This window comes from Corvus brachyrhynchos, unplaced genomic scaffold (assembly GCF_000691975.1).
Source record: "Corvus brachyrhynchos isolate BGI_N302 unplaced genomic scaffold, ASM69197v1 scaffold84, whole genome shotgun sequence".
NCBI classification, from domain to species: domain Eukaryota; kingdom Metazoa; phylum Chordata; class Aves; order Passeriformes; family Corvidae; genus Corvus; species Corvus brachyrhynchos.
This window is the reverse complement of record NW_008237434.1, coordinates 1,574,976-1,590,438: the sequence shown is the minus strand read 5'-3', so window position 1 is coordinate 1,590,438 and position 15,463 is coordinate 1,574,976. Positions and strand designations below refer to the sequence as shown.

The 15,463-nt window shown below is 39.2% G+C and overlaps 1 protein-coding gene across 1 annotated transcript in view; it reads left to right on the top strand.

The window, feature by feature from the left end:
- Positions 1–3,910: 3,910 nt before the first annotated feature.
- The window catches only part of KLHL7 (kelch like family member 7), a 20,069-nt gene continuing 8,516 nt past the window's right edge, over positions 3,911–15,463 (top strand). The window contains exons 1-6 of the mRNA XM_008631341.2: positions 3,911–4,043; positions 5,030–5,123; positions 6,322–6,446; positions 8,207–8,382; positions 11,011–11,185; positions 12,362–12,504. Coding sequence (XP_008629563.1) covers positions 3,965–4,043; positions 5,030–5,123; positions 6,322–6,446; positions 8,207–8,382; positions 11,011–11,185; positions 12,362–12,504 — 792 coding nt within the window. The 5' untranslated portion in view covers positions 3,911–3,964. The remainder of the gene's footprint in view (positions 4,044–5,029; positions 5,124–6,321; positions 6,447–8,206; positions 8,383–11,010; positions 11,186–12,361; positions 12,505–15,463) is intronic.

Below are 15,463 nucleotides of genomic sequence, written 5' to 3'. Positions count from 1 at the left end.
CGGCGCCCGCCAGGGCCGGCGGCCCGCGGTGTCCGTGCTGCCCTGAGGGCAGGTCGCGCTCCCGCGCCGAGGGTCCCGTGGGTTTCCCGTCTCTTGGGCCCGACTGCGGGGAAAAACCACCGGACCCGGCACCGCCGGTGCCTCAGGGTCTCCGGAGCCGCACAGCGAGAGTGGCGAGTTCCGATCTCATTGGCGCCGGCGCCTTGTGGGTGCTGGAGGCAGAAGACACCGTGGATGTGTTTTTCCTTATCTGATAACGCCTTGCGCGTGGTAGGGCAGGAGTGAAGCTGTGATTGATGGATGGCCCAGTGTCTCCAGTTAGAGCATTCACGGAGCCCTTCTCGAACCGAAGCCCGAGGGCAGTGGAAAGGCGCTGATGCTAGATTTTTGACCAGAAACTCTTCTCTGAACAAATTGACTGTGTACCCTGTGAACAGTGAAACTGCAGCGGGAGGAGAGGGATGAGTGGAACCATGGTTTGGTTTCACAGGTGGCGTTTCTTCTTGAATACCTGTGGCCATCGTAATTGGAAGCCAGTGACAGTGTAGGAGTTCGGTGGCTTCATCCGGCCTCAAGTTATGCACTCTTGGGCTGATCAGCTTCCATAGTCAATAGTTCAATGAGTATTAAAGGTGACTCCTCTGTTTACCAATAGAACAAGAGGGGTAACCAAAATTGCAGTCATACCAAGTACATTTCAGTTGAGTTGTCCAAACTAAAATATTCATTTTTAATTATTTTTTTATAAAAACCATTGAATTAATGGTACAAGAGCAGAAGGATGATACATGTAACTCCTTGAATATGAAGAAATCTGTCTTCTCAGAGGAGGAGCTAGATTAATTGTGGAACTTTGGTTTGTTTAAAAACAGTGATGTGGAGCCATAGTTAAAGCTGACTCTGAAGCCACACCATGTAGGGGCTCCACACTTGGCTCTGTCATGTGTTGTATCTTCTAGGGTTTAGTTTGTTGTCCTCCAGTGTTAGTCTTGCCAGAGGCTCAGTCCAGCTTTTAATGCTGTCTGCATCAGCCGTCTGGGTCCTGACTTCACAAGTGTTGGTGTTGGTTCTGCTTTTTTCTAGCACTTCTCTTCTGTTCTATCTGAACACTATCTGTTCTTCTCTCACTAGTAGACCGTCGGTTATGTTGTCTGCATAAACCATTTCACAAAACTAAGCTCTTATGTATGAAAAACGAAATTTTTTTCAGTGACTTCAGGTAGTAGAGTTAAGACTTAAAGCCTGTGATCTATGTTTTTTGTGTAGTCTTTTTTTCTGATCTAAAAGTGTAAACATATTCCAAGGTGTGGCTGAGTTAATAACTTGGTTCCTCAGTGTTTAGTTCATACCTCTGTTTTTGTTTAGAAGGAGATGCCAGATGCTGTTATGATTTGTAAGTAGATAAAGGAAATATTGCCCTCCCTTAGATGCATGTACAGTCCCTAGCACAGGGAACTCACAGTGTTTTCAGTGTAGTTGAGTGCCAGCTCTCACGTAGCTATGAGCCACTTCAAACGAGGAGTGAGAGGATCAGCATTAAGTGCTGTGAAATCTGTGTGCACTTCTGATTCCAATTCCAGCATCTGTGACGCCCAGGGAGGTGCAGCTCTGAGTTTCGCCTGGAAACTTCTTATCTCACCTCAGATGGTGGCTTTACATATCCCACGCAGTGCTGACTGGTCCAGAAATTTCTGCATATTTCATGAAACTTATGCTTCTTTTAGGAGCTGTTTGTAAGAGGAGCTCGAGTATTACTGAGGGAGTAGTGGGAGGTGTGATTATACAGGATAAAATTGGGAAGTCAGCAGTAGCCAGAGGAAAATACACTAGTTTCAGCTCATTACTTGTGCTAAAGTTGTAAGAGGATTTGTAGTCGTCTCTTTCCTCTTGCACTTTAAGTCAAGAACTATGCTGTAGTTACAAAACCTGAATATGAGTTAAAATTTCCTGTGATGGCAATGTCGAGGTGCATGTGCTGCTCTAGATACTTAGCTCATTAGTTTAATCTGTAGGAATCTGGGCCGATGGGAACATACACCTAATTTTAAGGAGGCTGCTTTTTGTGTGAGCTGGGATCAAGAGGAAGCCTCCATGAGTATCGGATTTTAGGGTAAACTATGTCCTGCACTCAGGACAGGTAAGATGTTGGGGCCAAGTGTGTTTAGTGCATGGAGGACTTGTTGCTTTTCTCCAGCATTGATGACCCACATCCTTGTGGGCTTTCCTGAACTATTGGACGGCGTGTGCATAAGTCCTTTGTTGCAATATTGCAGCTCAGTGGAGGTCAGCCAAGAATGAAGTCATTGGGAATGAAGCTGGGATAGAGCTGCAAGGTGTTGCTGAACCTGTTATTTGGAAGGTGAAGTGCCCTGCAGAAGCTCACGCTTGGGTGTGTCCTTTGGTTAACACCAGTCACCTGTTGCATCATGGAGGTGACCCAGTGACAACAGTGGGTCCTTCTGGAAAGAAGTTCAGGAATCCTCAGAAGACCATTAGTTGAAATGGAACCGTCACACCCAGAAACATCCCAGGGAAAGAAGTTAAAATGATGGTCTGTTTTGGGTGGCAAATGCACCCACAGAGGCCTTAGAACATCTGAGGTGTTTCAATTGCTGAGCTGAGGCATTAAATGTATCTTAGAAATGCAGTGTGGAGCTCAAGCAACAGTTGCACATCTTGGCAAAGCTTGGCCGTAGGATTTTATGGTATCTTGTACTGCTAGTTTCCAATGCTTGTTTTGAAACAGAAGTGTCAGAAATTTCAGCTTTTAAAGGATTTCCTCTGAAACTTTTCCGGAATGGTCTCTTTTTTGTTGCTGTTTCAATCCAAAATGGTTTAAAACTACAAAGGGAGCTGTATGTCACCTCCATCTAACTTCCACTTAGATAATATTTTTGAAAGTATTATTTATATTTTGTCCAATATGTGCTTCTGAGTGTCCTGTATAAAAATAAAAACAGGCATGTTTGAAGGAATTGTAAATGTGGATTATCAGCCCTAGATAATATTGTCTACATGTGGAAAAATGTCACAGTTCTAAGCAACTATCTATTTCCCACAGTAGAAGTGTTCTTTTCTGGGGCTGGCCTTGGCATAGGTGTTTTTGAAAGCAGTTCCATGAACTTAAGGTAGTTGCCAAAAATTCTTTCTTTTTTTTTAATAGATAGTTATAATTAACTGTAGTATGATATGCATTTATTTCACTCAAAATGTTCTTAGAAAATATAGCATTTCAGGACCTATTCAAATCGTGTGTTTTTACCCAAATCCCTCCTGACAACTTTTATAAGTTCTGTTGCTTTTCCTTCTCCTTCTAGAGCATGACAGCTCACATGTAGGGGAGAAACTGTATGCCTACCTATAAACAGCAAACAAATGAGAAATAAATTATATTTTGTTTGGAAGCTAGTTGCTCATCAGGTATGACCAGTCAAACCCTTCCATGGAAGTGGTATTTTTTGATACATTTTCTTTAAAATGCTCCATTGAATGCTTTGAACTCATTCATCACTTTGGCTCCAGCTGGGAAATGGGATGGCAGTCTTCAGGTAGGAGGTTCCTGTGGATTTTTTTTTTTAAATCAGCAGCAGAGTAGAGGAGAGCCACTGATAGATGAAAGCAGTGCAATATAAATGCAGCCCCTGCTAGATGCTGCAGAGCCTACATTTTTGTAGGCTGATATAAAAGCTACAGGAAATACTTTAATCAGAGTTCATGTTACTCATGACCATCCTGTACAAATTCATGGGTAAACTGATGTTTGCTAGTTCTCCAGGCTACTGAACTTCGACTTTCAGAAAATCTTTTTATCACATAATGCTCTTGAGTTGTGCGTGTTACAAAAAGCAGTGCGTTTCCATAAGCTGTTTTTAAGGAAGTATTGTGGAAATATTTTCAAAAATGCTGATTTTTGTCTTTTTTTTTTTCCCCTCTGATTCAGAAAACTCTGTGTGATGTCATTCTTATGGTTCAAGAAAGAAAGATCCCGGCTCACCGTGTTGTGCTTGCTTCAGCCAGTCATTTTTTTAACTTGATGTTTACTAGTAAGTCTTCTGAAAATTGATTGATTTTAAACTTTCATGGTGATATCCTGTTATAGTTGTCTCTGTCAACCTGTTTTTCTTATGAAAGTGATTAATTTGAGGGATAAGTATAGGTGACTATTTCTCATTTTGTGTCCTTTGTTCATTCATCTCTGTTCACCCCTCCCCTCATTTTCCCTTTAACTCTCTCTTGGGCAAGTCAAGTGATACTTGATATGTAAGCTCTCTAAATAACTGGGGCCTATACACTGTATTAGAGTTTATCTCCCTTCCTTAACCTGAAAATTGGGAATTTTTTTCTCCCATTACAGAATTTGTCTGCCCCGTTGTTTCCCACCGTCGGGCACTTTTGCATATAAATTGGGCTTTCAGAGGTTAGGGACATGGTTTAGTGGTTGGAGTTGATGGTCTTGGAGATCTTTTCCAACCTTAGTGTGATTACCTTTATTCTGTGATTCTGTAATTCTTTCATTATGCTCTCCTTAGAAATCAGGTACCTTTTGTATTTTTTGTATTCCTTACCCATGAATTGTAAAATTACTGTAAAATCAAAGTTGAGTGGAAGTAAAATAACCATTCATTCCAGTGGTCAATGGTGGTAACCGTCTGTGGGCAAACCTAGTGCTGTGTCTGGATGTGGGGAGCTGTCTCCATTGTTGTTAGCATGAATGTGGAAATGGCTTTTGACAGTGGTAATGCTAACACAGCATTCTGGCTGCAGTCAATGACATCTAGGACATTTTCTACTTAACACACTTTATCATAATTTAGATAATACAAGGATGTACACACACCAGTTATCTTGTTTGTTCCACTGACTCCTTTGCTGACTTCCATTAGCAATCCTAGGAAAACAGCAATCAACTCTGAGCAGTTTTTTAGCAGGTTACCACTTTGTATAATTGTTTTATTTTCTACTATTTGCGAAATGTACAATAACTAGAGTGGCTTGTTGATTAAAAGTTTGTCTTTTAATCTGTTTGCAGCAAATATGATTGAATCAAAGTCCTTTGAAGTGGAGCTAAAAGATGCAGAGCCTGACATTATTGAACAGCTTGTGGAGTTTGCTTATACTGCAAGGTAGTTTTGTTATTTAAAGCTCATGCTTTTTCTAGTAAGCCTGCCAATTATAAATGATAAAATCTTAAAATAATGCTTTTGTGATTCATCAGTTTTATTACCATTTCAACTCTCTCCTTTGTTTAAAACCTGATGTGACTACACCTTCTATCCTTCTTCCCTCTTCCTTTTTATTTAATCAATAGGAAGCCCCACAGACTAAGGAGAAGGGTATTTGCCTCCAGCAAGCAATTCAAAGCACTTCAAGCTTTTGACTTCAATTTTAGAGTCAAATGATATTTGCCATGGTTCTGTAATTCAGGTCCTTATTGATGTCAGCAGGGTCTCTCTTTGTGGCCATGGTAGCTATGGCACAGAACCATTTCCAGGAGTTATGCCTTCATCTCAAAGCAGGCAGGTTGGATAACTCTTCTGCAAACAGTTTCCCCCCTATCTCAGGTAGTCCTTGTATTTGGGAGTTCTTATGATTTTTTTTTTTCTTCCACCCCCCACAGACAGAGCTCTTGCAGATGGCTAGGATTATAAACAGTACTTAATCAGCTTTAATCAGACCTATGGATAGCAGGCCTTTCATCTAATGGGATTAACTCTCATTAGGGAGGCTTTCTCCTTTCTTTTGAGAGGAATCTTCTTGTGTAGTCCATCAGTGGCAAGAGACAGTCAGTGTCAACAGCCCACCCCAGCCACCCAGGGTTGCCTGCCCTGATACCCAAGCCCTAGACTGTGGTTTCCATAGCTTCTCTTGAAGCACTGCCAAACTGGTTGTTCTGCTTATGCACTCTGGGCAAATCAGCCAGACCAGTCCTGACAGAGTTCAGACAGGTTTTGCTGATGTCTGTTTGGGTGTTGAAAATGGTCATTAAAAAAGGTTCTGGGTTTGGTTTTGTTTTTTCTTTGGTGAAAGTGGTTAATCACACAACTCATAGCAATAGTGTAGGACTGCAGAGGACTTGTGTTAAAGGCTTATTCTTCAGATCCCAGCACTGGTTATTCTTTGCCCTGCCTGGGTAAAGTAGAGCAAACAAAAGCAGTTTGGAAAGATCATGAAGGATGTGTCCTTAGACTGGATGTGAAAGATTCTTGGGTAAATAGCAGGGAAATAATTTTGCCATTTACGTGAGGCTGTGTAAGTTGCTTTTTTTGTTGCAGCAACTTAGGTCATTTCAGTGATGCTAATTTTACACCTTCTGTTTTGCAGAATCTCGGTTAACAGCAATAATGTCCAGTCTTTACTAGACGCAGCAAACCAGTATCAGATTGAACCCGTGAAAAAAATGTGTGTAGACTTTTTAAAAGAACAAGTTGATGCTTCCAATTGTCTTGGTAAGAGAAATAGACTTAAATTTACTGTTTATTTTTTAGCTTGCTGTTCCTGAAAAATAGATAGTATTGTCTATTTACAGATAGACAGTTAATGTTTGGCTAAATCCAGGCATGTAAAAATAATTTTTCTCTGAATCTGAACTGTTGCCATTTGCCACAGGGTCTACTTACTGTACAAGGTCTCATCCAACTTGGCAGGACACTGGGGCTTCTTGTTTGTTAGAGAACTGCATGTGTTTAGTAAGGTGGAGCTTTCAGTTGTTTCTGGACTTGCAGACAGAATTTGACATACTTGTAACTTTTACAAAACTAGCATTTCTTTTACAAGTATAAACAGAATAAGTTTAGGCTACTTTTGGTTTTACTTACTTTTCATTTTGACTGAAAACGATGAATGTCATCTGGGCAGGTTTGATAGCATGTTCTGTAGCTCTAATGTGAACTCAGTGTTACAGAAAAGGTAAACAACAAGTAGAACAAAATATTTCTTTATGCTTAAGATTTGGTGCACTTCATATAATCAGAAATTTAAGAGAAACTTTTTTTAGTATGTTGGGTAATTCTCCTAGGAACATCTCAATCATATTACAGATGTTTATAGTAGCAACAGAAATGTTTTGCAGAGTATCTGAATTACAGTGACTCAACTGATACTTCAGTGCAGTACAGCTGAGGTTCTGAAATAACTGCTGGAAGAAAGGCATTACCTACTAAGGAAAATGCCACTTAGGCTTGCTTTGAGGCATATTTCTGCCCTGTGGCTTTTGTTAGGTGGAAAATTAATTATGGTCTCTAACACTTGCATACTTTGTTTCTAATTTATTGTGAAAAGAGAGATAAAGATTAAAACAATTTTTCCTTAAGGTATTGTTTTTAAATTGAAACATGTTTTGTGCAGGCTCATAGGCAAGTACACAGTTCATTTTAAAAAAAAGTATTTGAAAGAAACCATGGCTTAATTTGAATCTTGAAATTTTGTCAAGAGGTCGTACATGTGGATTTTATCTTTCTAGTTTGCGTTTTACTACTCTGAGCAGCTCCAGCTAATTGCAACCCATATGTTAGTGAGTTGTTCCTACCCCACTTGCCATTTCCTCTGTGGCATGGTGAGAGGTTGCTGCTGAAAAGCTCTGTGCTTACATGGTTTTTAATGGCAAAGTTGGCAATGGTGGTGCTAAGCTGCTCTTTCTTTTTATACCTTTATGGCAACCTTCTGTCCTTCCAGCAACATCAACTTGACTTTGTGTTGGTCTGCAGCTGACTATGCTACATGTATAGAAAAGTCCCAGTTCACCATGACTCTTGAAGGAAACTGGGCTTGGTTGGTGACTGATGCTGCATGAGCAGGTCAGGAGGGGTTGTAAAATGTGGATCCAGTTTCTCAAGCTGTTCTGGTTAGATGTGGTTATTGTGGCGTGGCTCAGACTTGATTAAAGTACTGTTGTCTGCTTTGTTATTGGGAAAGAAACAGTGAGGAAATAGTGCTGGAGAGATAGTTAATACAGCAAGTGTTGCAGGTCTGGCTCTCCAGTTAGTTCAGTAGGAATAGGGATCAGCAGTTCGTCCCTATCTTTGGCTTGAATTGCAGATGAGTTATGATAGCATGTGTTTTAATGGGGGGAAAGAAAAAGCATTGTAACAAATATTAAACTGGGGTTGCAACTATCACTGAAATTACAGTAATTGTATTCTATTTTAATATATTAAAGGTAATTTTAGTTCAAGTTTAGAAGGATTTTTTTCTTTATTTTCCTTCATAGGCATAAGTGTGCTAGCAGAATGCCTGGACTGCCCAGAACTGAAAGCCACTGCAGATGACTTCATCCATCAGCATTTCACTGAGGTTTACAAGACAGATGAGTTTCTTCAACTTGATGTTAAGCGTGTGACACATCTCCTGAACCAAGATACATTGACAGTGAGGGCAGAAGATCAGGTGAGATCCCTGTTTTGTAGCAGCTAAAAGCATTGAACTTAACTATCTTCTTTTAATCAAGAACTGGCTTCAAGCATTCAAGTATCTCACTTCTGATGTTCCTAGAGGATATGATGCACATAGTGCTTGCTAAATTGTGGAAAAAAAGTGCATCCTAACTTGGTCAAAACTAAATATTAATAAATACTCACATTTCAAGTGTGGTTTGTATTTGTGTTATTTCAGCAAAGTAGGAAGAAAGAACTCACAGAGGGAGTAAGCAGCACAGTTTCCTTTGGCAAGATAGCTATAGGGCTTCTGATTTGATAGTACATGAGCTAAAGTGTTTGTTTTATAGTGGTTGCTTCTAGATTGGGATTTATGTGCTTTTGGTGAAAGTGGACCACTTCAAAGTGGTGAGCAAACTGCACCTTAATGGATGCACATTTCTACCTGAGTATGGCCTAGCCCATTCCAGAGAGCTGTTTTCTGATGGAAACATATGCATACACAAGCCTGGGGAATTGAGGGACTTGGAAGTAAGATGAGTAAAACGCTGAAAGCTCGATGCATTGGCAGTGGTGGATTGATGGAAGACCCTTATTTAGGGACTGGACATAAAAAAAGTTTAGGTGGCTGAAAGGAGCCTGGAGTTCCACTCAATTAAAATTTATAACCTGTGGTAGAAATTACATCCGCAGCCGTCCCATTTGGAATGCTTGATTCAGCTTACAGCACAACCCTGAATGATTGTTTGCCAGCTTGTTCTTCCTACTGCAGGAAAACAGGAAGCATATAGGTGTCTGCACTGCAGCCCAGACAGGTGGTTGTAGGCTGATTGTAGCAGTTGAGTGGTACTTGTAGGTTCTTAGTCAAAGCTGTTGAAAACAAACTGAAGTCTTACTTTTGTAGCTCTGCTGTTCTGGTGCAGAACTAAATTAATTAAATTAGGTAATTTAAGTTTGTTTGGGTATGGCATCGTTCATACCTTTGAAGTGCAACAGAGGGATGTTGTAGCTGAGATGGTATGTATATCCTCTTGGAAACTGATGTTTTTCTGACTGTGTAGTTTCCATTGACACTGGCCTCCAACAGGCAGAACAATTGATTTGAAGCATTAAGATTTAGTTATTTGTCTTACCATATGGCAATGTAACTTACGAAAATAAGAATTAGTAAGAGTGGGGGATAAAAACAGGTGATTGAATACGGTAGTTGGCTTGTTGCAGGTATAAATGAGTAATGTCTTGCTGAGTGGTGGGAAGTGTTCACATCACAGGGTCACATTCTCAGAGCTGGAAGTGTTGTCTGGCCAGAGTGACATTTTAAGATTTACATTCCTGAAGTTCTGTTGGTAAGGTAGGATGGCATGCTTTAACCTGGCAGCAGTGGTAGAAGTGTTATGTATTTGGCGTGGCATCATTAAAATTCCTTTAGGAAACCGGTAATGTGCAGTATGAAACTACAGAAGTTTGACAGTTGTTCTTCAGGAATCTTATTTCTCAGGAGTACCTCATGAAAGTTGACATTATACTCTAACTTTTGTTTTGGTGTGGAGCGTAGTTACATTTAGCAAAAAGAGAAGGTAGCTTTAAGTACTGTCTGTCCTATACAATGCTCCTGTTCAAGTCATTCTGTTGAATTTCCTTAGCTGATGAAATTGAGCCTTTAATCATTGTTTTCTTTGCTCTGGTAATTTTGCAGGATTGCAGCTGGAGTGGTCTAGTAGTTCCACTTCCATGAAGTGTCTTTCTGTGTTGTATCTCAGTCACTCACTACCAGTCATTGTGACCAGTTCAGCTACAGGTGTAGGCACTGGTTGTGCTATTGCTTACAACGAGGTTGTCCTGCCACTTCAGAGCCAGTGCTACTAGATAAGCTTGCTGGGTCTGAGAGCTGCATGGCAGTATCAGAGTACATATGTAATCCTGTATTTTTTTTTTCATTTCTTCCTGACCCGGCAGACAATTATAAATAGAGCAGATTTCTTGATTATCTTCCCTGTCCTGCCTTCCCTGACCCCTAAGAAAACCCCTTATCTTTTCCTGTGAGGAGGGAAAAAAGAGGAGACTGTAAATTGACAGTAGTTTGCAGATAAAAACTTTGATATAAATGGTCCCCTAAGACACAACAATAGCAATGTATTTGGATACCCAACATGATGATTTGGCAAGAGAACCAGTTTATCACCTTAGGAGACTATATCAAGTAGAAGTTATTTCATTTCTGTGAAAGCATTGCTGATGTTATGGCACAGAACTTGGAGAGTATTAGATTTAACCTGGTAAGGGAGTTACCCACATAAATGTGAATTGCAGATTCATGCTTTCCATTTGGAGGGGAAAAAGTTAAATAGCAGAAGTGTGGGGCTTTTGAAGTTTGTAGATGAGATTTATTCAGTGGTTGTTCATTTGTTTTACTTCTTGTCTGAGCATTGTCTTTTTCAGGGCTTGGTTGACTTTTCTTGCAGGGGGGGATTCTGGGGTTTTTTTTTTTGAAAGATGGCAACGGGCTCCCCACATACTAAAATGTTAGTATAGATTAACCTCCAGCAGGCATTAGAATCAATTTATGGCATTATGGTTCTGTTACTTGTCTTGCTGTGTGGTGATGTACCTTATTCCTTTCTCTCCTTGTCTCTTGTTTAAGGTTTATGATGCAGCAGTCAGATGGCTGAAGTATGATGAGCCAAATCGCCAGCCGTACATGGTTGATATTCTTGCTAAAGTCCGATTTCCTCTAATATCAAAGAACTTCTTAAGTAAAACAGTTCAGGCTGAACCACTTATTCAGGATAACCCAGAATGCCTTAAAATGGTGATCAGTAAGTTGACCTCTAGCTGAAATCTTTATGATGTTCTGTATAATTAAAAAAATGCTTTGGAATTTTTGAAAATTGTTTGCTTTAAAATGCTCTGACATTTTCACATTAAATCCATCTGTGTTCCCTCTAGGATGCTGTTTAGTTGAAGTTGGATTAGCAGATTATTATGTAAATAAAATATAGCTTATGTAACAGTGTGACTTTCATTTGTTTTCTCCTAGCAAGTGACATGAACTCCCTGAGAAGTTACGGAATGGAGATTTTGTCAATGACTCATTAGAGTAATTGAAAGTTAGTCTGACCTTGCGACAGGCTCGTAACTTCAATATCGTTCATGTTCGTATGTGCATTAATAAAAGAAATATGTCAAAATTTTGAATATTTTAAAGCTTCCCTAAGCAAATTAGAATGTTAGGTGTATGTTTTACTCTTTTTTTTCTCTAATGTATACTGACCATTGATCCTACAATGATTGCTCCTACATTTGCATTCTCAGGGTGCAGATGAAATAGGAAACAAGCTTCCTTTTTGTTTTTAGACATCGTTTGTAAAATTCTATCATGTAAGAAAGAAAAGCAATTTCAGTAGCAGTTAACTAGTTGGCTTCAATGTAGTGTAGATCTAAAAATCAGTACAGAACTGTTTTCCTTCAGACTTAATGAGCAGGATTCAAATTAACCTATATGTTGGTAAGTATTTGCTGACATTTGACATCACAGTCATACTTCCTGTGTGGCACGGAGTTGGGTGCACTGTATAGGAAATAAGGATTTTTGTCTGGCTTTAGTGGTTTGTAGTGTCGCTGATATTTTTGCACTCTTTGGAATGTTTTCTTGTAGGTTTGCTTCCTTTTTACTGTTTCAATGCAACAATCTTAATTGCTTGTTAATATTGGATAAATGAGCTGATCGATCCATTGGTACATAACATGAGTCTGTATCTGTCCTGTTTTCACATGGAGCAGCCAGTTTGAAATAGGGTGTAATCTGGATGTATGCTCCCACCCTCACATGCTGCTGTGCATTCTTCCATTTTGAATCAAAGCTGTATAGGTGTAACGTAGAAACTTGGTTTTCCTCTTTTCCCTCCCTTCCATCTCTTCCCCATCCCTGCCTCTGAAACATCCCTATCCATGTATGAGCACTGGATCTGCAACAGTTGTTGTCTTCCTTGCAGGTGGGATGCGATACCACCTCCTTTCCCCAGAAGACCGAGAAGAGTTAGTGGAAGGTACCCGGCCAAGAAGAAAAAAACATGATTATCGCATTGCTTTGTTTGGAGGCTCTCAGCCCCAGTCCTGCAGATATTTTAATCCCAAGGTAATCGTTACCTCAGAATGCATTAAGATTCACTGTTTGTAATCTTACCTGTTTTCTTTGCTGATGATACTAAGACATCATGATCTACAAAATGGTATTAGGAAGGAAGTATTCCCTCCCTCCTGGGTATGCAATTGGAAGAATATGGTTAACTAAGTATTTTCAAGTCTGTGTACCTAGATGTAATACTTCATTTTGAATAGAATGATTGTGTTTGTTTCTTAGCGATATTAGATACAGAGTGCTGATCAATCTGTCTGAGTTGAGAATTGATTGGTATGTGCATTCCACAGCTGCAAATAAACAAAAGGTCACTAAGACATCAAGCAGTTGGTTAGGAATATATGAAAGTCTGTATGCATGTGCATGCGTTTAGGTGTTTAGAGATTAACTCAAAGCAGGTTTTTTTTAGCCCATGTTAAGTTACTGGCTAGATGTTAGTGTAGAACCCAGGTTTTAGAGGGGTTTTTTTAGTGCATTTATTATAAATATGCAACCACTTCTAAATCCCAATGGTTCACAGCTTTGTTTGTTCATAAGAGTATATGAGGAAAAGAATGGGGAGCCAAGTATTACATAAGTGGAAAAGAGTGAGTTTCTACAACAAAAAACTTAGAGATGGTCAGTGTGGGGCAAGCAGATTCTGCCTGAAATTTATTCCCATGTTTCTTGAATAAAATCAAGCCACAGGAATGGTGTATATTTCAGCTATGCAGACTAAATGGTTTAGAAGCATCAACTGCATGCAGAAGGATTACCCATACCCTGTTTTACCCGACAAGCACATACAGTAATACAGAACAAATTTGCTACGTAAAAATCAGGGCTCTCTTATGTTATGAGATCCCATGCATGTAATATTTTGTTGAAGAAATTCTGGTTCTAACTCAGCATATTAAATGCTTGCTAAAATTTCAAACAGTTTTGTGTGCTGTGTGAACTTTATAGTCAATGTGAGCTCTGTCAAATCTAATTCTGATGAATGAGCCTTTGGGATATGTTTTGAACTTTTCTTTCACATTTTCTTTTGTAAGATAAAATTCAAGCCACCTTCTCTGAGTACCACTCAAGTCTGGGGGGGAAAAACCCCAAACCTACCAGCTTTGCTGACTTAGAGAGACACTTAATATGTATTCCTATTGGGAATTCAAAATTCTTAACTAACGACTGCCTTTTTCCTTTATACACATAGCCAAGATAAGCAGCACTTCAACTGGGGATGAGGAGGTGAGGGGTACAGAGCAGATAACTCTGTCCTTTCCAAGGTCTGAGTTTGGGAAGCCTCTGATCAGGGCATTCATAACTTTTCAAACAGCTGTATGGTTTTGGCAAAGAAATCTGTTTTGTAGACAATATGTAGTATCTGTGAAAGTCTACATAAAGCATAGGATAAAAGAGCTTTACCTTTCATAGACTACTTGTCCGGGCATAACACCAAAAAATAACTGTATTTGGAAGAAACTTTGCAGAATTGCCTCTTGATCAAGACTTACGGCCTTGCATGTGGAGTAAGGAGTGGGGGAAGAATGGGGCACAGGAGGAAAATTTTAAAAGTGGGTAATTGGAGATCTTTATTCTAACAAGCATGTGTTCCTTCAATGTTTTCCTCGTGCTTATATGCATTCTTAGCTAGCCTGTCATATGTCTTGTTGAAAAGCTTTTACTTAATTTCCAACTCTAAGCTATTTAAAGGTCCTTTTGTGGATGTTTTGCTTGAGTATTTGATTTTAATCTTTAAACTGTGACAATAGCTTATTAAATGCAACAAACCAAGCATCCAGAACCCCTGCTGAATTACCATTTAACTCACTTTAATTGATCTCGTCAAAAGATGATGGGAGGGTCACAGAACAGAGAATTAAGCTCATGTATGTACTTTTGCAAGGTTAGGATCTTGGGAGAGAATTGAAATTTTGCTTTTTGTCTGTTGGACTGATTGAATAGTGACCTAGTCCCTCACTTCTGATTTTAATTAAAATCAGTAATTTAATTAAATTCTGACATGTCACATAAAGAAACAGTTCAAAACAAAGGTTATGTTTTTCCTGAAAATATTTTCTTGGTTGCAGTATGAGTTTCCGTAGTTCTTATATGATAAAATTAGTGCAAAAATTTAATGTTCACTGATGCCTTTGCACACAAAATTAGTCTCTAATGCTGATATTCATTTCCTTGTTGTCAAAAGGGTTCTTTAAGTAAGACTGGATTAGATACTGTGTATATTGTTTGTTGAGAATGTTAGCAGTATTACTTTAAGACTATATTTGCTATCTTTGTTGCATTGTAACTGGTATTTCTATTGATGCATGTACTTCATCAAGAGAGCAAAATGATGCAACAGGACAGATGCAGACGGGCATAACACTTGTGGAGCAGTCTGGCACTAATCTGAGTAGACATATGTGATTTCAGAATACTACTAGAAATCCTAGATGTTCTATTAACAGTTGTGGGGAGCATTTTCTTGTTGAATTTTCCACAGAATATTTAAAAAAAAAAAAATTTTTTTTTCCCTAGGTTGGGAATAAAATACTTGTTGTTTTGTTTTATGAATTCTCAATACATAATTTATACATGATTGAGATTTTGTCACCAATATGGTTATTCCTTTGAAATTGATATCTCCAGTGGCCAGAAATGGTTGGAAGTTTTAAATTCTCAGCAGTGCAAAATTCAACAATGGCAAATAAAAAGTAACAGATGCCTGGCAATGCTGTTTCTTGATGATTAAGGGAACCAGCATACCTTTCATGAGGAGATAGAGCTGTAGTCAATAAGCTATTAGTGGGGAGGTTATCCACAGTGGGCATGTCCGCTGGTTTTTATGACAAACTTGGAAGAGGGATCAACTGAAAATGAGAAAAAGTCTTAAATACAGGGTCTTGAGGCTCTCAGGAGTTCATGTAGTTTTAATAAATTCAATAAATTGATGAAAGAGAAAAAGGTATAGCTTTTGCCT